The sequence below is a fragment of the Doryrhamphus excisus genome, chromosome 5 (assembly GCF_030265055.1).
Source record: "Doryrhamphus excisus isolate RoL2022-K1 chromosome 5, RoL_Dexc_1.0, whole genome shotgun sequence".
Classification (NCBI taxonomy): Eukaryota; Metazoa; Chordata; class Actinopteri; order Syngnathiformes; family Syngnathidae; genus Doryrhamphus; species Doryrhamphus excisus.
This window is the reverse complement of record NC_080470.1, coordinates 22,772,415-22,793,752: the sequence shown is the minus strand read 5'-3', so window position 1 is coordinate 22,793,752 and position 21,338 is coordinate 22,772,415. Positions and strand designations below refer to the sequence as shown.

General features: G+C 43.5%; 2 protein-coding genes across 5 annotated transcripts; both read left to right on the top strand.

The window, feature by feature from the left end:
• Nucleotides 1-1,324: 1,324 nt before the first annotated feature.
• On the top strand, nucleotides 1,325-6,279 carry gpr17 (G protein-coupled receptor 17). The gene is made up of 2 exons (XM_058073550.1): nucleotides 1,325-1,664; nucleotides 4,679-6,279. The coding sequence occupies exon 2, from the start codon at nucleotides 4,687-4,689 to the stop codon at nucleotides 5,704-5,706; it is 1,020 nt and encodes a 339-aa protein (XP_057929533.1). The 5' UTR covers nucleotides 1,325-1,664; nucleotides 4,679-4,686; the 3' UTR covers nucleotides 5,707-6,279.
• Nucleotides 6,280-6,425: 146 nt separating this feature from the next.
• On the top strand, nucleotides 6,426-20,507 carry inpp5d (inositol polyphosphate-5-phosphatase D). Of its 4 annotated transcripts, none has more exons than XM_058073548.1 (27): nucleotides 6,426-7,694; nucleotides 8,183-8,323; nucleotides 8,409-8,472; nucleotides 9,212-9,347; nucleotides 9,407-9,518; nucleotides 9,616-9,756; nucleotides 9,847-9,937; nucleotides 10,014-10,091; nucleotides 10,151-10,228; nucleotides 10,296-10,419; nucleotides 12,318-12,424; nucleotides 12,508-12,610; nucleotides 12,682-12,878; nucleotides 12,953-13,070; nucleotides 13,137-13,233; nucleotides 13,492-13,630; nucleotides 13,701-13,809; nucleotides 13,891-13,979; nucleotides 14,159-14,240; nucleotides 14,386-14,475; nucleotides 14,559-14,669; nucleotides 15,269-15,348; nucleotides 16,944-17,031; nucleotides 17,106-17,252; nucleotides 17,330-17,384; nucleotides 18,316-18,495; nucleotides 19,935-20,507. In XM_058073548.1, exons 2-27 carry the CDS (start codon nucleotides 8,184-8,186, stop codon nucleotides 20,368-20,370), a joined length of 3,192 nt encoding a protein of 1,063 aa, XP_057929531.1. In that variant the 5' UTR covers nucleotides 6,426-7,694; nucleotide 8,183; the 3' UTR covers nucleotides 20,371-20,507. The 4 variants fall into 4 exon arrangements, with proteins under 4 accessions (XP_057929531.1, XP_057929529.1, XP_057929530.1 ...); XM_058073546.1 differs by having other exon boundaries at nucleotides 8,017-8,323; XM_058073547.1 differs by having other exon boundaries at nucleotides 7,685-7,833; nucleotides 8,017-8,323.
• The last annotated feature ends 831 nt before the right edge of the window (nucleotides 20,508-21,338 follow it).

The window sequence follows — 21,338 nt, the reverse complement described above, 5'->3', positions numbered from 1 at the left end:
AATAAAGGGTGCCCAAATATATGCACCTGCCTACTTGTGTTTAAATAAGGATTGCCCAATTTCTGTAAATCCTATAAACTTCATTTCATTTCTCATCTATCCTTGTGTTGGTCTGATATATGATATATTTACCTGGAATGGATGATGCCAACAACCAGTCATTTAGAAAGGAAAATTACCCGGGGTGCCCAAACTTTTTCTTACCACTGTATATGCATATTAGCATAAAAAAGAAATGTATTCACTGACAAACAGCATCTTATGAAGCAGGTATTGACTTTTATAATTTGGCTTTTACGTGAAGCACGAAACGGTTGTTCTAATAACTCAGATAATACTAATAACTAATAACACTAATAACTAATAACACTAATAACTCTGTGTTTAGTTGATGACCCTGCGGAAGCATGGTGTTATTTCCTCGACTGCTCAGTGGAAACTAACATGAGGATTGAAGAGCTTGCAAATCTTGGGACTTGAGACGGTGAAGATAACATTCGGGAATTCATCAGGTACCAAGTCTGTCCTGGAAGGCCTCGGCTGACAGACTTGAGCCTACTGTAAAAGCTTCCTGTCCTAGCGTGCCAACCACTGGGCTCGTTCAGTAAAATGTTGTCGTCGTTTCTTTGACGTCAACACAAAGGAATCATAAAGCAGGCAGTGACTGTCAAAAGTCCTTCAAAACGTCTCAAAGGACTACCATTTTTGTATGGACGCAAGGGTTTGGTGGTTGGGGGGGTGGAGCGAGGGGGGGGGGTGCACACGGCAGACAGAGTGTCTGAGACCCACAAAGTGTGTGTGTGTGTGTGTGTGTGTGTGTAAGGAGGTTTGTCCCAATTAGAAGTTGTGTGTAGTGTCCTCATTGATATCCACCAATAGAAGACATTTGCATATGAGGGGGGGGGGGGGGGGGGGAGACAGAGAAAGGCCTGATGTGTCTCCATGGACATCTGTGATCTTGGACTATAAAAGAAATATTATAACCCCACCCCCCCACCCCCAATCTCTCCACATCTGTCCCACGGCTATGTGACTGATTATTTTGGGCATTCCAATTGAGAATGCCCCCAGGAGGCGGGGGGCCAACAAGGACCTCTGTTTCTTCCAAAATCCCCCTCCCCTCCGTCTCCCACCAGCAGCAACGTTCTTGTTTTGGTCTTGCAAGGGGCCCTCTGTGGACCATGCAGAAGAGATCATCACTGAGGCTTCAGTCATAAACGTGTCAATTAACAAGACTATCTATCAGCGGGGAGGGGAGTGGGGGGGGGCCGGGCCTTGTTTCCATGGAGTCATAGCAGAGCAGCGCTCCCCTTGCTAAGGCATGCCATTCTTCTCCTCGCCGCTAACATGAGCCGCTTCCCCTGACTCGGGCTATTGTGGAGCGCACAAGTGGCTCACTGAAGAGAGGGGGGCGAGGAAGAAAGGGTGGGGTCAAGGTTCAAGCCAAAGTCTCCCGTCGGGACTCCCTCCGTGTTATCAAATTTGTTGAGACACAAAAAGAGCTTCAGTCTCATTGGAGAGAACATCTTGAGGGAGAAAGAGAGAGGAGAGGTGAGAGGACCGCGCTCTTTGTCTAGCAGGGGCCCCCGTCTTGTCTTCCAGGCTCCAAGTGCTGCTCTGCTCCGCTGCACCAACCAACTTTTTTTTCCCTTCAGCAATCTCTGGTGAGTCTTTTCAACCGTTTTCTCCCCCTCAAAAGTCACTCGGGACAAACCGCATGTATTTCTAACCCTGCTCGGCTATATTGTAGTGGTTCACATTGCTGGCTTTCAAGAGGCAAAATAAACCCTCCTAAATCACCCTGTGACTGATGGGGCAACCAGTCCAGTCAACTGGGGTAGGCTCCAGCTTCTGCCATGACAATGAATAGGAGTAGTACAAAATGTTGATATGCATCCATATATTGTATGGCATAGTTTGTCTCTTATGTACAGTGTCCATACAGCAGCATCACATATTGATATTGCATCCTGAAACGTGCTTTTTTTTTCCTTTCCTTTCTCCATCAAGACTATGCATTTTGTTTTTAATGTAATACAATTCAACTATATCTTTATGATAAAATATATGATCATCTTTTATACATTTCTTATTTATTTGTAAGTATACATGTTACCATAAATGACTTCAATTAAAAACAAATTTGAATAAGATTTTTATGGTAATTTCCCCCCCCAAAATATTTATTTTAAAAAAATCATTTTTATTTTTAATCATAATAAAATGAATGCATGATAACATTTTTAAAAATAAAAATGACAAGAAATATGTTATTGTATTTCATTTAAAAATAAGATTAAACTGTATTTTCTTATGGTCAAATTTAGAACTTCAAAAAAATTGTTTCATTGGTTTTTAAAAATAAGCTAAATATCTGGGGGGGGGTTGACTGTAAAATATTTAGAAATTTTATTTATGTATAAAAAAAATCTTACATTTATTTTATTCAAATAATTTCCATTTAAAAAAGTGCATAGGCTGAAATTAAATATATGGGCAACAAAAAAAATTTACCATAAATTATTTTTTGTATTAAAAACTAATTTTAAGCATGCTATGTAGACACTCCCATGGTGATAGCATCATACCCTAGCGAGTTATGCTAGTTAGACTGATGGATGGAGGGGTTCCCACCTGCTGGCATGTGGACTGGTCCTGGACGATGGGCGGGTCTAAACTGGAACACAAAGCCATGTGGGCAGCAAGGGAGACATGAATATATTTGTATTACAAAGTCTTGTACTGTAACTAAACTTTAAAAAGGGCGCTGTCTACATTTCATGACATTTATCTGACTACTTGTTTTACACAGTCCAGGTAGTGCAAAACCTTGATTGTGAAGGTGTGATTCCCACAAAGTCAGCTACGTGAACCACTACACAACCCGTGGCCATGATGCGTACTGATGTCATGCTAATTTTCAGCTGCTTCTAATAAGTTCTTTCAGTGTTTGTGCTGCTGAATGCTGGCAGCTTGATGCGTCCCCATTGTAAGTCACACAAACGTGTACACACACACACACACACACACACACACAATGACAGCTGCTCCATCCGACTGGCTCCTTATGCAAGTGTACGCAGCTGCGACTGAGACTGCGATCGAGACGTAATCCTTTTTGTTCAACATTAGCACGACTGCATCTTCCATTTTCATGACATATTTTCTACTCGGCCTTGTCTCCCCACTCCCTTCGGCGTGTTGGAGCTGCCAACAGACTTAAGATGAAGCCAGCCAGCAACCGCTCCTTATTATTTTTAGACTTTGTTGTTCCCGCCCCGGTGATGTACGGCTGTCTAAGGATGAAAAGGAATGAAATAAGACAATAAAACAAAAGGCGTGGGTGCTTCAGCCTGTCAGAGACGCCCAGGGGACACCCAGGCGTGATTAAACGTGAGGTGTGTCTCCGAGATAACATATGTGGAATGTAGGAACCATTTTAGGACGTGCTTTCTTCAAACTTTACTCCACTTATCTCAAGTCTCTTTGGAAACAATTCACTTTCTTGTCCAGATCTGGACAAGATAAGACACAATTGGGGAATATCCACCAGGGATAAAGGTCACATGACGTGATGTTGATGTTAATTAAATCTGCATCTTTAAAAGTTACAGACTGGGATTTTTGAAGACTTTGGTTTGTAGAAAGTAGGGCGTACCTCAGGGTGTCCTAACTTTTTCCAGTGAGGGCCACATGATGAAAAATGAAACGATGCTAAGATGTTATATATGTATATTTTAGATTTCAGGAAGTGCTCCCATTATTTGGACGTTATTCCTGTGAAATTACTGTTTTTCCCATTTTTTTTTTTTACTTGTTAAATTCTCTTTGTATTTAATATTGACTTGACTTGACATTTTGACTTTATTCTTGTAAAATTACAGTTGTTTTTCCCCAATTTCTGCTGTTTTTTTACATTTGTTCTTGTAATTATTATTTTATTCTCATAATATTTTGACTTTATTCTTGTGACATAACTTTAACAACCACATTTTCCAAATTTATTTATTATATTTTTTTCTTATTATTATGACTTAAAAACACATTTCAAAGATTTCAAACTTGACACACTCCCTGTATGCTACTTAAATGTTATTTTTCATCATATTACATTATTCTCATAAAATTCTGAATTTTCTTCAATATTTTGACTTCATTTGTTTTGGGGGTTTTGGTTTTATTTGTGTCGGTAAATTCTATTTGTAGAATGTGCAATGGGCCAATTAGACACCATTTTGAACAAAATGTAAATAAATAGAGAAGTGAAAGGGTTCAAAGCCATTTTGGTGACTTGTTAACGTTAGCATCATGTCTTCCTGTCACGTTGCTATGATGTCGTGCTAATTACGTAGCCTACACACAAAGAAAACCTGTCTTTGGGACTTGTGGCAAAACTGTCGGTTCTCATGGATGGCTTTTTTTTAGTCAGGTGCAGGGATTCATACGATTCTTAGGTTCGGTTAGCTGGCAAACCAAAAAAGTTTGAATGTTGTTTACATAGCGTGTGTGCAGGAGGTCTGAAACTGATGAGCAAGTGAGTCAGCGACACTGGAGCCTATTGTTACATAGTGACACACACCCTGCTGTTTGGGGTCTCCTGTCGTCAGCCACATTGCTGCCTGAATGCTAACTATGGCTAGCTAAAATACGCCGTTCATTAGACTTTCTATTCCCTCAGAAACAAAGATGGAGTCGGCAACCACGGAGCTGTCAGCCCTGTTGACCAATCAGTCATCACAAAGCTGTGCGGCAACAGAGTCGACGACAGAGAACGTCCTGTTTGGAATCTTCTACATCCTCATCTTCTTCCTGGCGCTCAACGGCAACAGTCTGGCTCTCTGGATTTTCTCCCGCCAGCGCGGCACTTCTTCTCCCGCCAATATCTTCCTGACTCACCTGGCGGTGGCCGACCTGTCATACGTCGTTATCCTGCCCCTGAGGGCCACCTACCACCTCACCGGGGGCCACTGGCCCTTCGGCGAGGTGCCCTGCCGACTGGCGGGCTTCTTGTTTTATGTCAACATGTACGCCAGCTTGTACTTCCTGGCCTGCGTGGCGGGGGACCGCTACCTGGCGGTGGTCCATGCCGTGAGGTCGCTGAAGTTTCGCCGCACTCGCTACGCGCACATCATCAGCTTTAGCCTTTGGGCGCTTGTCACCATCTCCATGGCGCCCCTGCTGGTGACGCACCAGACGGCGGAGGTGGACGGCACCACGGTGTGTTTGCAGCTTTACCGAGAGAAAGCGTCTCGTAACGCGCTCATCTCGCTGGCCGTGGCTTTCACACCGCCCTTCCTGGCCACGCTGTCTTGCTACCTGCTCATCATCCGCAGTCTTCACCAGGGCTCCAGGTTAGAACCCACGCTCAAGCTGAGGGCGCTACGCACCATCGGCCTGGTCATGCTCATTTACGTGGTGTGCTTCCTGCCCTATCACGTGAGCCGGGCCACCTTCATCCTGGGCTACAGCCACCCGGACGTGTCCTGTCAGACCCGCCGAGGCCTCAGTCTGGCCAACCGCCTCACTTCCCTCTTCACCTGCCTCAACGGCGCCATGGACCCGCTCATCTACCTGTTCGGGGCCGAGAAATTTCGAGGGACTCTGATGCGACTGTTTTGCAAAGACAAGGGAGCAACATCGGGGGCCACCAGCGGGGATTTGAAAGGAACCCATGAGAGTTCTCTGAGTGCCAAATCGGAATTTTGAACTTGGGGAATCTCCAGGGTTGGCACGATGCTTTGCGATGCACCTACATGGGTTCCAAACAGGAACCGGTTGTTCACGATGATGCCTTAGCCTGATCCAAAAGGCCGTTTTCACACTGAACATTTATCCACCTGTGCCTTTCACACAGAACCCCAGCAAACTCCTGATGCAGCTTAGTAAATATTACCTTTTCCACAGCCGCCCTCTTGCCCTCTAAAAGCGGCAAATTTGCCTATAAATTTCAACCATTCCCATTCCGTGTTGCTTTTCCGTCATGCTTTTCATACAGAACCACAGCCCAGAAAATGACTGACTTTTAATAGGCTGTGTGGGGAGAGCTTTCGTGCAGTAATGACCCCAAAAATGCTTTATTATAGTAGAATATTTTGTGATTATTTTTTATTGTATCAATCCACGTATACTGTACTAGTTCACCATGTTACCTTAGCTTAGTTGCTTCGTTTCATACCTAAAAACAAACAAAAAAAAAGCCACAGCAAAGTTGGAAATGAGTTTTTTTCAGGCCAAATACCTGCCTGGAAAGAAATGGTTGCTAACACTGATTTTATACCTTTAGGGGTCAAAGTACCAGAGGTGTGGACTGGAGTCATGAGACTTGAACTCCAGTCAGACCCAAGTCACAATTCTGATTTATTTAGAGAACTTTGTCAATATCATCAAGGAATTGCAACTCGACTTGGACTTAAGTCTGATGACTTGAAAGGTACTTGAAAATTTTGGTGAACGTGTGGGGTTAAATAAGTAACCAATCACGTTTAAGACCAAACAACCAATGTGTGGATTACATAAATGCTGAATGCTAGCTTCTTCTATGGTGTATCTTGTCACACTAAACAGACTTCTAAGGACTCAAATTTCAAGCCTATGACTTTGGACTTCGGACTTGACACGACTTGGACTTTCAAGTCCTTACTTTAGACTTGACTCGAGACTTACTTGTCTTGTGTGACTTGTTCCCACTTCTGACAATTACTATGGGTCTGCTTTTCTAATCTTGATGCTTTTTTAGCACAAGTCTAGAATAATCGCTACCATTTTAACGTCAATATAATTTACACGACAGACATCATCATCATCGAAAATATCAAACATTGTGTAGATATACAGTATTTCCAGCAGATACTACAATATTAAGTAAAAATGAAGGTGAAATGAAATATATATACTCACCTAAAAGGCTGCTCTGTTTTGTTGTTTGTTTTGAGACTAGCCTGATGCTAACAGCGCGGTCGTGCTGTTGTATTTTAGCTTTCCATTAGCATTTAATGGACAAAAACAGCCACTAAATCACTATACATGCATTTTAACCTTGCACTGCTAGCTTGCGTTTGCTAATTCTGCTCACTCACCAATCAGAATCATTTTCCTGCACTTCAATGCAGGACTGAAATCTGATTGGATGAAGGGTCTGTTTTGAACTTCTTTTGAACAACAAAGGTAAATCACCAATGTGTTACATGCGCATATTAGCTTGTTAGCATCTAGCTAAATGTACATCACAGCTAGAATAAGTATTATTAAGTGTACTTGTATATATCTGACTGTATGTATCGCCAGTATTATTTTGTGCTTGACAAATCCTCATTGTACATACTGTATAATAATTGCATGTACTTTTTTTGTTACGTTTGTATGGTATTGCACTTCTGCATGACAACTAATACACTTATTTTTTACCGTGGGCCCTTGGCAACAACAATAAACGTACTGTTTTCATGACCATGGCAAAAGTGAGAGCCGTGCTTATTCTCTTTAATCATGAAAGTTAAAGTCAGTAACAATAAAGAACAATGATGACATATGTGAGTCACTATATCACAGTTACTGTGAAAGTGACAAAGCTATTTAAAGCCCGACGCTTGACACTCGCACATCTCTTTTTGAGTCACGTGACCTGTGTTGTGGTTTCTATTTTCCTCCTATTTCTGCAACATTTCCTGTCCATTGCACGAAAATGGCAAGCCGCTGTAAGTGTGTGCTTCCTGGTTCTTACTTCAATGCGTGTTATGTCGTTTCGTGGGAGTCGGACCACAGTTTACTTTAATGTAACATCAGAAAGATTGAGATTGACGGTGCAGGGACACATCCAATGAAATGACTGCTAAGGTATTATATTTATTCAATGAGTCATTTGTTTATTTGCAATGTGGTACTTCCCTTTTTTCTGAGCCTCTGGTTCTATATGGACAAATTGTTCACCGGGCAGAAGTAGTACATGTAAATGCAAATAATGAGAAAACATTATTAAGCTGATGAGAATGAAGTTCAAGCCTGCATATTCATCGACAGCTGGATCTGTGATATATCCGGCACATCGGAGGCCCTCCTCTCTGTTCAAATGAGGAAGTGAGAATGAAAGACTGGACTTGTGAAAGATGAACAAAAAAATCGTCAGTAAATGTGACACTAGTTGAAGAGTACATGCAAAACTTTTGAGGTCTTCGCTGCCGGACAGGATGCAGAGTTGCCAGGCTTGGTGCCACGGCAATATAACTCGATCCAAGACAGAGGATCTCCTCTCCAAAGCAGGCAGAGATGGAAGTTTCCTCATTCGTGACAGCGAGTCCATACAAGGAGCGTTTGCTCTGTGTGTTTTGTAAGTACTTCTATAACCTTCACATTGTACTTCAGCAAACAGGGAGTGTGTCAAATAATGCAAATCTTTGCCATGTTAACCACAGATTCCAGAAATGTGTGTACACATATAGAATCCTGTCGAATGAGGACAAGAAGCTCTCAGTCCAGGTGGGTTTGGTCAAGTCAATGAATATACTTGTTTTGTGTTGACTCGTGACTGTCCAATAAACACCTGGAGGAGACTCCAGGAGGCTTATTGACTGGGTTGTTGACAATTGGCTGTAGAGATGGCATGGACAGACTGGATCTTACCACAAGTGAAACGCTGGGTAGAACACGGGCAGGACCAGAGTGGCCGAGGAGTAGAGCTGGACTAATGAGACCAGGTGAAACTGAAGACCATAACCCGGAGATAGACAAGCAGACAATCCTGAATGAAGTAGTCTTTAGGAAAATGTTCTGCCTTAAATGGAGTTCTGGCTGGATTGGAAGAGTAAGTCGCATCCTGACGTTGGCAGAGTGATCGGACTGTCGTGGTGAAAAGAGCTGAACCTGAGGGCAAAGCTCTCCAAAGCTCTCCAAATTATCGGTTGATAGGTTCTAGGTTCGGGATTGCAGATCCAAACACCCAGAATGAATAATTAACCTTCATCTGGAAGAGATTCAATGTAGAACTGCTGTTTCTCCACAAGAAAGGAGAAATCTGAGGTGTCACTGGAGTGGTGTTCCAAGCAGTTGATAGGAGGTCCCTTCCATCCTGCCAATGGAACTAGGGGAAGTGGCAAGAGATTAGTGTAGTCCGATGAATTTGACCAACTTGACCCGGATAGGTGGAAGAAAATGGATGGTTCAGTTGTTGACAATGCAGAAGTCCAAGAAAGACAAAACATAATACTCTTCTCTGCAGGCATCAGAGGGAGTTCCTATCAGGTTCTTCTCCATGCTGCCGGAACTGGTGGAGGCATACCACAACCCCAACATGGGCCTTGTCACGCACCTGCAGTATGCCGTACAAAGGGAAGAGGAGCCAGAGGAGGAGCCAGGTAAAACACCTCTAATGTTTACTAATACTCTCTCACTCTAAACGTGATTTGTCCTCCAGAATCCAAGAATCCTCCACCACAGCTTCCGCCGAGAAACCTCCCCGCCATCGATGTGAAAGAAGGCCTGTCAGATACCTTCCTCATGAGGCTGCAGCACATGGACATGTCCATGTATGCTTAACCTGAAGCACCAGCTGAGTTCTCAATGATCCACCATGATCACCATGAGACCGTCCTTATTCACGGGTTTACATGTGATACATTTCAGGATAGCGGAGGAGCAGCAAGTGCTCATTCTGGACTACTTCAGGACCACGATTTGTCTGGATGCTGAACAAGCACAGAACGGGAACCTCAGCCTCCCTGGTCTCAAGAAGCTCACCATGGCAATCTGCAAGAATCTAAACGGGTATGCTAAGCGACCAACGGCAGATAATTCACGCATCATGTCACGTACCAGCAAATAATCAGGACGTCTTCATCCTTTTTGGTGAGGTAGTGAAATTTCCCGCGTCCTACCAGCTCTGGAGGCTTGCCAGAGAACGTTGGACCAACAGCTCTCACCAGGGATTGGACCGCATCCGAAACAAGTGAGTGGCATGCTGGATCCTTCGTTTGCTGCTCAATTCAGAAGGAAAACTCATCAAGGGGTGATTCTTTTTCCAGATTTCTGCAGATCCTGGCCACGCCGTGTCCTTCAGGCTTGAGCAACTGACCAAACTTCTCTACTCCATAGAGGATAAGGTAGGTTGGAACTGAGCAAACACAGGTTGTCAGTTCATGGATCCTTACTCTCCTTTCAGGCTAAAAACGCTGTATTTGAATCTGTGGGCTATGACGGAGGCCACAGAAAGTCCCTCATCCCACCTGTTGTCTTTGAGGTAACCTTTTAAAAAATAAAAGCGCTGGCCACCGTGTCGTTCATTTGGATCATGTCTCACATGGAAGGTCAAGCAAGAATCTCTTGGAATTCCTACAAAGATGTTTATGAAAGTGGACGTTGAGGGCGGTAAACTCCACTTCAAGAAGTTAAAGGACGGGCCCGACGACAAATACTTTGTACACAATAAAAGTAAGTACTCCTTTTTACTCCAATTGAATTTCATTGACTTGATTCCCAGTTTTGGATCAAATATCCAACCCAGGGTCACTTTACAATTGCAAAATCCAATTTGAAGAGACGTTGCTTTGCATATTCTCCAGGTTGTGGTCATTCATTCATTCATTCATTTTCTACCGCTTTTCCTCACGAGGGTCGCGGGGGTGCTGGAGCCTATCCCAGCTGTCTTCGGGCGTAAGGCGGGGTACACCCTAGACTGGTCGCCAGCCAATCACAGGGCACATATAGACAAACAACCATTCACACTCACCATTCATACCTATGGACAATTTGGAGTTGCCAATTAACCTAGCATGTTTTTTGGAATGTGGGAGGAAACCAGAGTACCCGGAGAAAACCCACGCATGCACGGGGAGAACATGCAAACTCCACACAGAGATGCCCGAGGGTGGGATTGAACCCTGGTCTCCTAGCTGTGAGGTCTGAGGTTGTGGTCAGAGAATCTCTAATTCCAAATTGCCAGAGTGGCGTTAGCATGCTAATATGATAATACTACAATCCCTCACCACTTGCACTTTGGATTTTGCAGCTTCATTCTAGAGCCGCCGTGGTGTATTGGTTAGCGTGGACTTCAGAGCAAACGCCCCGGTTTCGAATCTCCACTAGTAAGCATCATCGGTATTCATCAGGAAGGGCATCCGGAATATAAAGTGCTCAAGTCAAAATCAGTATGCGGATCAAAAGATCTGCTGTGGCGACTCCGTAATCAGGAAAATGCAGAGAAAAACAAACAAACATTCCTTTCAAAAATATACACCCATTATCAGTAACAAAATTGCATATATAAGTACATTTTACTTATTTTTTTTGTCTACATTTAGCTTTTTCAAGCATATAAATGGCGAAATGAAGTACGAATATAAATAGAAGGCATTCCGAAGACGCATTCAAAGATGTGATAATATGTAGTGATATGTAGTATTTTACAGTAATGCTTTTCTAATGTGTGAGACACACAAGCACCAGACTTTACTACAAAAACATCAGCCTTTTATGGCAGGTTTGAATGATCTCACAACAATCACAATAATCCCTAACACGAGCTACTGTTTCGGCTGTATCATCAACTCTGAACCCCCGGCGTCATTTGCCTTTCGGCCCCCACTCAGCTGCCCTAGCAACAGAACACGTTTACATACAGGAGCGCAAATCTTAAATGGCTTATTTTCTCTAATAATGTCTACTTAATGTCTTAAGTAATACAGGTGTAATTGTGAATATAGGGGTGTTATTTCTTCTCTCGAGGGCTCTAATAATGTTAAAAATTGCATTTTTAAGTTAAGACAGGTTTTCTATGCTGTAACTACAAAAATATATTATTTAAAAATAAGGAATCCTACTTTGCAGAAATTAATTTATGATGTGATACCTCGGCTTTTGTATTTCCAATTTTTGAAAATCCAATTAATCTTTTCCAGATCCCCAAAAATCGAAGTAAACATCGTGTATTATAGAGAATGACTATCGTTTTACATGCAGAAAACAATGCAAAATACATATAAGTTAATTGTTACAGACTATCCTTTTGTACTTGTACTTGTTTGCAGTCGTATTCAATAAAAAAAAAAAAGATTTAGCAGAATTATACCATGTACTTGAACACCTCGTCAATGCAGGGCTCATTGTTGCTTATGAGGAGGAAGAAAGGAGACAGATGCGGAGTTGTTCATCGTTCTCTGTGTGTTATTTGAACAAATAAACCATACACACACACACACATAATAAAAATGATTCCCTGGCCGGAATCTGCCTGTAGTATCCCAACTGTAAAAGAGTCAGCAAGTCGTGATTGCTTTGTTTGGGTATTGTTTGGTTGTCTGAAACATTTTTTTGTTGTGATCCTCCCATAGTCAGGCAGTTGGTGAAATCCCAGAAAATGCAGGCCAAGCTTGTCATCGTGGTGGAAACCGAGAAAGAGAAGATCTTGCGCAAGGAGTTTGTCTTTGACAACGCAAAGGTGGCCATTCCTGTGACTTGCATTTTAGAAGCTTTATTTTTTTTTAAAATTCATTTTAATGTTCTTCTTCTGCGTCACACCAGAAAAGGGAAGGCTTCTGTCAGCTCCTTCAACAAATGAAGAACAAACACTCGGAAAAACCTGAACCGGACATGATCACAGTGTTTGTCGGCACCTGGAACATGGGTAGGAATATCCCACTCTCACCAGAATCAAATCCACAAAATCATGCAGGAGTTTTTTTCCTGAACTTGCAGGAAACGCCAGCCCCCCCCACAACACAAACTCCTGGTTCCAGTGCAAAGGCCAAGGCAAGACACAGGATGACACAGCCGATCACATCCCGCATGATATTTATGTCATCGGCACCCAGGAGGACCCTCTGGGCGAGAGGGAGTGGGTGGACACGGTGAAGAGCGTCTTGAGGAACATCACAAACATCAGCTTCAAACAAGTCAGCATACTGACGTTCCAGGTGCTTCTCCGCTTCCCGCGCATCACTCCTAAAGTTTTCCCACCCTTTATCAGGTCGCCATTCACACGCTGTGGAACACCAGGATTGTGGTGCTCGCCAAGCCCGAGCATGAGAACAGGATCTCTCACGTTTTCTCCGACAGCGTCAAAACAGGGATAGCGAACACTTTGGGTACAAGGCTGCACTCGACACAAACCTTGATGTGCATGAGTGCTGACGATAAGTTTGATTTTTCAGGAAATAAGGGTGCGGTGGGCGTGTCTTTCATGTTCAACGGAACATCCTTCGGATTTGTCAACAGTCACTTGACTTCAGGAAGTGAGAAGAAACTCAGGTGAGGAGGACATGTTGACGTAGTACCGTTGTTAGTAGTACTATTAAAGGTGCTGTCTCTTACATCCACTGCAAAGGGTGTTATTACATGTCTAGAGGGCGCTCTTTTTGCCAAAATAAAAAATGTTCTGCAGCCACACCATGAGAAGCTCTGGTATACCGTATAATACCATTTAGGTCCTAAATGGGATGTTTAAAAGTCAAACTATAACTGCTATTTTCTGAGATCTAACGTGACGTATATTTCTTGTCTGGGCAGGCGTAACCAAAACTACTTGAATATTTTGCGATTTTTGAATCTGGGTGATAAGAAGGTGAATCCATTCGACATCACCCACCGCTTCACACACCTCTTCTGGCTGGGTGACCTCAACTATCGCCTTGACTTGCCAAATACGGTAAAGTATTTACAGGTTTTTGCAGTAGAAAAATATTTATAACACCCCCCCCCCCCCCCACACACACAAGGAAGCCGAGTACATTGTGTCAAAGATCAAGCAGCAGCAGTACCAGGAACTCCTCTGTAGAGACCAGCTCACCATGGAGAGGAACGACCAAAAGGTCTTCTTGCACTTTGGTACGCTCGGACACGGCAGGCTTTGCTCACGTATGACGTCAACTATTCCAAATATTGTCTCTGTAATGTTTTGAATTGCAGCCGAGGAGGAGATCACATTTGCGCCGACGTACCGCTTTGAACGCTACACGCGTGACAAGTACGCCTACACAAAGGCCAAAGCCACCGGGGTATGCTTGTGTTTTGTCAGATGTCTTCACCCAACCATCCCCCTCTTCCCAGTGCCCCGTTTAAGCCAACAGGAAGCACTTGTACATGTGTCGGTCCCGCTTATGTTGACAATCGTCAAAGGCAACATAAAATCTGAAGTGACAATAACGATGGACTGCGGTATGATGAAATGTTGCAGACTAAATATAATTTGCCGTCATGGTGCGATCGCATCCTGTGGAAGTCCTACCCTCTGGTCCATGTCGTCTGCCAGGCGTATGGTGAGTCATTTCCTCTTCCTGTTCTGTTTTTTGTTGTTTTTTTCTCTACTTTATACTTTTTCATACACCTTCTAGTCAAGTACTCCATGTGGAAGGTTGAAAAAAATGGAAATAAATGATAAAAAAATCTATTCTCCACTGACAGGGTGCACTAACGACATCATGACAAGTGACCACTCACCGGTGTTTGCCTCATTCGAAGTGGGAGTAGCCTCGCAGTTTGTCTCCAAGCGAGGTAGGTTCGCCACGTCACCACGTGCTGCACACCTCCAACAACAAACCTGCTGATTCATTCATTTCCTGTCCTTCAACGCGCAGATCCAGACAATGCGCCTCAAGGCGGCATACAGATCATGAACTGTAAGGCCACCCTGCTGACAAAGTCAAAGACCAAGTTCTTCATAGAATACCACTCCAGCTGCTTGGAAAGTAAGCAAACAGTGGAAGTGGAACATCTAAAGTCCAACAGGATCCATTGCAGGAGGCTTATTTGTATTTGGAAACCAATGTTCCCACTGGAAATAAGCTTCATTGAAATGCTCTGGGGCGGCACGGTGGTCTAGGGGTTAGCGCACAGACCTCACAGCTAGGAGACCAGGGTTCAATCCCACCCTTGGGCATCTCTGTGTGGAGTTTGCATGTTCTCCCCGTGCATGCGTGGGTTTTCTCCGGGTACTCCGGTTTCCTCCCACATTCCAAAAACATGCTAGGTTAATTGGCCACTCCAAATTGTCCATAGGTATGAATGTGAGTGTGAATGGTTGTTTGTCTATATGTGCCCTGTGATTGGCTGGCGACCAGTCTAGGGTGTACCCCGCCTTACGCCCGAAGACAGCTGGGATAGGCAACGTTTTAACTTGTGTCAAAATAAGTTCACCAACGCAAAAACAACAAAACAATCTTAAGTCTAGAGTAGTTTTTAGCATTTTTACATACTCTTGTGTATACCTTAACCTTAAAAAAAAGTTTTCCGCAACTTTGCAGGCATTTGTCAAATTGAAATTAAATATTTCACAAAACTCCTCCAGAAACTGTTAGGACATGTGAAGGCGAGAACACGGAACACTCGGACGGCTCCATCAAAGTTTGGTTTGGCACCCAAGTCCAGGTAAGATCCTACCGTAATATCTATCTTCTAGTTGTACCTACCATACATAAGTATACCCAAGTAGTACCTACCATACCTGCTCTACCCAGTACTGTAGCTAGTGTCTACCATACCAAATTATCAACAACTACTTAAATATCTACTAGCCCTACCTACCGTACCTACCTAAGTATCTACTTCTATTGTACCTACCTAAATATCTACCAACTTATCTAAGTATCAACCATACCTCTCTAAGTATCTACTGTAATCTTCTGTGCCTATCTTTCGACTGCATCTACCTAAATATCTACTGTAATCTACCATACCTACCTAAGTATCTACCTAAGTATGTACTGTACACCATCAACCTAAGTATCTACCCAAGTATATACATAAGTATCTACTGTAATCTATTGTATCCTATCTTACCTATCTACGCTTATTTACCACATCTATTTATATGCCCATTGTACTTACCTACAGTAAGTACCCAGCACTAGTATCTACCGTACCTATACATAAGTATTTACTGTAATCCACTGCATCTACCTACTTATTAATTGTATCTACCTATAAGTATTAACTACCCACCTAAGTATCTGCTGTAATCTGTCACCCCTGCCTATTTACCGACTGTACCTTCCTCAGCATCACCGTACCTACCTATTTGCCGACTGTACCTACCTAAGTACCTAGTACCAGTATCTACCTTGCCTACATAGATATTCACGGTAACCCTCTGTATCTTCAACCATACCCAAGTACCTAGTGTTACAATAGTATCTACCATACCTACAGTACATAAGTATCAGTAATCTACCGCACCTACATCACTGCCGACTGTACCGACCTAAGTACCTAGTACCAGTATCTACCCGACCGACATAGACATTTAATGTAACTCTCTGCATCTATCTACTGACCATACCTACGTACCCTGTACTACAATAGTATCTACCATACCTACAGTACATAAGTATCTACAGTAATCTACCGCACCTACATCACTGCCGACTGTACCGACCTAAGTACCTAGTACCAGTATCTACCCTACCGACATAGACATTTAATGTAACTCTCTGCATCTATCTACTGACCATACCTACGTACTCTGTACTACAATAGTATCTACCATACCTACAGTACATAAGTATCTACAGTAATCTACCGCACCTACATCACTGCCGACTGTACCGACCTAAGTACCTAGTACCAGTATCTACCCTACCGACATAGACATTTAATGTAACTCTCTGCATCTATCTACTGACCATACCTACGTACCCTGTACTACAATAGTATCTACCATACCTACAGCACATACGTATCTACTCTAATCTACCATACCTAACTATCTGCTGACTGTACCTACCTAAGTATCTACCGTACATACATAAGTATCTATACTGTAATCTACCGCACCTACCTGACTACCAACCATACTGTTCCTCCATTACCTAAGCACCTAGTACAAGTATGTACCACACATACAGTACATAAGTATTTACTGTCAATCTACTGCATCGACCAATTGTGCCTACCTAAGTACATACTGTAATCTACCACACATTACTAAGTAACAGTGACTTGTAAGGTTTGTTTGTGTTTTCAAGCTCACTCCAATCATCTCGGACGCTGAGTACCTTTTGGACCAACACATCCTCATCTGTGTGAAGTCCACGGACTCGGACGAGTCGTACGGTAAAGACCGTGAAGATGCAGTATCTACAAAAAGAGCAGAAAACATCAAAGTCCCTCATTTGTGCTTCTGCTAGGAGAGGGTTGTGTCGCACTGCGAGCTGCCCAGTTCTGCTACACCGAGTTCCAGGTAGCGCTCACGCACCACGGCGAGAACACGGGCGTCTTGACCGGCGGCATTCAGCTGCACACCTCAGAAGGCAAACCCACTGAGAAGTTATACGGTCGGTATCATCTTTTATTGGATGTTGTCCCCAGCTTTGAATGCCTCGAGCGTTCATCACTTCCTGTTTTCTTCCAGACTTCATCAAAGTGGAGAGAGATGACGCAAAGGGCAAAAGCGGCGAGCCTAACAAGTGAGACGTTTGTTTTTGCTGCTTCATTCACGTTCCGCACAGCTCCCGTGACTTACCGTATTTTCCGCACTATACGGCGCACCGTGTTATAAGGCGCACCTTCAATGAATTATATATTTTAAAACTTTTTCCATACATAAGGCGCACCGCATTATAAGGCGCTACAGTAGAGGCTGTAGTTACGTTATGCAACCATTAGATGGTGCCGCGCTAAAGGGAATGTCAACAAAACAGTCAGATAGGTCAGTCAAACTTTATTAATAGATAACAAACAAGCTTTCCACAGCTCCATTCACTCCCAAAATGAATAAACAGCTGTTTTATTATTTTCTCTGAGGTAAAGCATTTTCGTGACACATTTTTGACATCTTTGAACAACAGCAAGGCATAACATTTTACTTTTCCTCCATTTAGTCAACACGCAAAAAACCGTCTGATACTGTTACGGTAAATTAAACGTTAGTGCAATCGCAATATAGTGACACGAAAACTTTGTTTAGTCTTCTTTACTTGGCGCAGCTCATCCTCATGCTTCCTCCACTTCCGCACCATCGATTCATTCATGTTAAACTCTCTTGCTGCTGCTCTATTTCCGTGTTCTACTGCGTGACTGATCGCCTTGAGTTTAAACTCTGCGTTGTAAGCGTGTCTCTTAATAGGAGCCATTTCAGGGTCTTTATACAAACGCACAAATGAAAGTGAATCGTTGTTTAATATTTCCCAGTATGCACAGCGCACTTCTTCTTCTACGGGAAAAATGGAGTCGGTGGCTGCTTACCGTAAGTTGCGAGACCTGTCGCGGCTCAATATTGATCCATATATAAGGCGCACCGGATTATAAGGCGCATAGTCAGCTTTTTAAAAAAAAAATCAGATTTCAGGTGCGCCTTATAGTGCGGAAAATACGGTATTTGTCTTGTTTGCCGAACAGGACGTCGGCTGGCCAAGCGCACGACATATCCAACCCAAGTTACATGGAAGTGTCCTACAGGAGCGACAATGTGATCGCCAAGGGTTGGAGCTACAGCTTGCCGCCCAAAACCCTGCCCATCGCCAGGCAGCCCAGTAAAGACTCCAAGAAGAGTCCCACTGGCAAACCTGTAAAACCAGCGTGAGTGACTGTCTCCGGTTTGATCCCGACATCAGTAGCTGATGGTCACCACCCGGAGGTTCTAATTTAGTCTTTAGCCCCGTTTCCACCTAATGGTAGGTGGAAGTGGTTTGGTAGGCCAGTACTAAAGCCAGTATTGCTGATACAGATTCTTTTTACTTCAAATGTTTTGATATCATTGAATTGTCCATGACGGCACGGTGGTCTAGTGGTTAGAGCGCAGACCTCACAGCTAGGAGACCTGGGTTCAATTCCACCCTCGGCCATCTTTGTGTGGAGTTTGCATGTTCTCCCCGTGCAAGCGTGGGTTTTCTCCGGTTTCCTCCCACATTCCAAAAAACATGCTCGGTTAATTGGCGACTCCAAATTGTCCGTATGAATTTGAGTGTGAATGGTTGTTTGTCCCCGGGTACTCCGGTTTCCTCCCACATTCCAAAAACATGCTACGTTAATTGGCGACTCCAAATTGTCCATAGGTATGAATGTGAGTGTGAATGGTTGTTTGTCTATATGTGCCCTGTGATTGGCTGGCGACCAGTCCAGGGTGTACCCCGCCTCTCGCCCAAGAGAGGGATAGGCTCCAGCACCCCCGCGACCCTTGTGAGGAAAAAGCGGTAGAAAATGAATGAATGAATGAATTGTCCATGGCGGCACGGCGGTCTAGTGGTTAGAGCGCAGACCTCACAGCTAGGAGACCTGGGTTCAATTCCACCCTCGGCCATCTCTGTGTGGAGTTTGCATGTTCTCCCTGTGCATGCGTGGGTTTTCTCCGGGTACTCCGGTTTCCTCCCACATTCCAAAAACCTGCTAGGTTAATTGGCGACTCCAAATTGTCCATAGGTATGAATGTGAGTGTGAATGGTTGTTTGTCTATATGTGCCCTGTGATTGGCTGGCCACCAGTCCAGGGTGTACCCCGCCTCTCGCCCAAAGACAGCTGGGATAGGCTGCAGCACCCCCGCGACCCTTGTGAGGAAAAAGCGGTAGAAAATGAATGAATGAATTGTCCATGGCGGCACGGCGGTCTACGTAGTGGTTAGAGCGCAGACCTCACAGCTAGGAGACCTGGGTTCAATTCCACCCTCGGCCATCTCTGTGTGGAGTTTTGCATGTTCTCCCCGTGCATGCGTGGGTTTTCTCCGGGTACTCCGGTTTCCTCCCACATTCCAAAAACATGCTAGGTTAATTGGCGACTCCAAATTGTCCATAGGTATGAATGTGAGTGTGAATGGTTGTTTGTCTATATGTGACCTGTGATTGGTGTAGCTGGGATAGGCTCCAGCACCCCCGCGACCCTTGTGAGGAAAAAACGGTAGAAAATGAATGAATGAATTGTCCATGTTGATCATGATTATAATCCTTATGTACGAATGTGAGAAGTGCTACGATTCAGGGTACCGAGACATACCACATGGTGAAACCCGTGATTCTGTCCCTTAGGGATGTGGAGGTGTCAAAGATGTTTGACAATCCACTTTACGGATCCACGCGGACATCTCCAATCCAAGGCAAGGATCAGGAAGCCTTACAGAAGAACCACCTTATGCCCCCGGACCCCATGTTTGGACCCAAGCTGCCAGAGGGTCCCCCGGTGCCCACCCCTCGCAGCCGCTCCTTCACCTGCTCCGAGTCCAAACCGGCTCTCCCGGCCGCCGTGGCCCAGTACAAGAAACCCGTGGTGCCGTCGCGCTCGCAGGGCTGCATGCCGACCAGCCGGCCGCCGCTACCCGCCAAAGCTCGCCCGGGGCCTGCGGAGCTGCAGGCCCCCAAACCTAGAGACTACAGGGACATCTCAGAACTCCCTGGCAAGCAGCAAGCACCAGCGAGGCCCGGATTGACTCAGTCCCAAAAGGACCGTAAGGGAGACCACCTATAGTTCTCATATCAGTTTGTCAACTTTGTTTGGATCCTTTTCAAATCACAAGCCAATCAAAAGTCCAGTAGAAAGTTGAAATAGTTGGGAAAAAACAGCTGCAATTCTACAAGAATAAAGTCAAAATATGAAGAGAAAAAGTTGTGGTAATTTTACAAAAATAAAGTAATATTATGAGAGAAAATAGTTTCATTTTAGTACCGTAGATTTGAAATATTCAAATGTTTTTTTTTTTTTAAATATAAGAAACAAAACAAAGTTGCAATTCTTGTATAATTCGGGTTGGAGGAAATGTGAAAATATTATGGGGATAAAGTCATAATATTATAAGAAGAAAATAAATTAAATAAAACAATTACTGAAGAACATTTAAATATTTGGAACATTTAAAAAAATGCAACAATCAAGGACTTTCCAGGGTATAAGCCCATTTGGCTTATAAACTTAATAATCTGCAACCATTACATTTAGAAGACAAAAACAGGTTTATAAGCCACATCTTTATTTGACAGGAGCCAATCACGAGTTACGGTTAATTATAAAGTCACAGTGAGCTTATCAACAAATTGAAAATTGCAGATCATTATTCAATACAGCAGTCTGATTCACAGTGTCATTTTACTGAGAACACCAAACTCATTACACAGCAGCGGCAAGCATCTCTGTCGCCCTCTTGTGGACATTTTGACCAACATGTCTCTAGAGTAGGGTTGGGCAGTACAATTAATACAGTCCTGTAGGCAAAGTTTTGATACCGATTCGATACAAAAATACAGGTCCAGTATTCCCGAGATGATACCGATACTTTTTACTTGCTTGTTTTTTTAGCTCATTGAATGATTTTGCAATCTTCATTCGGTTGATTGTTGTTATAATAATCAGCATATAACACACGACAAGGATTTTCAATAAAAATATATCTACACAACAATTGAGCAATATATAAATGCATTATAAGGCAATGTAACAAA

Coding starts and splice junctions, on each gene's coding strand:
- gpr17 (XM_058073550.1), top strand. CDS start 4,687: ATGGAGTCGGCAACCACGGAGCTGTCAGCCCTGTTGACCAATCAGTCA.
- inpp5d (XM_058073548.1), top strand. CDS start 8,184: ATGCAGAGTTGCCAGGCTTGGTGCCACGGCAATATAACTCGATCCAAG. Junction 14,670..15,268: donor CCACTCCAGCTGCTTGGAAA/GTAAGCAAACAG, acceptor AAACTCCTCCAG/AAACTGTTAGGACATGTGAA. Junction 17,032..17,105: donor GGACTCGGACGAGTCGTACG/GTAAAGACCGTG, acceptor TGCTTCTGCTAG/GAGAGGGTTGTGTCGCACTG.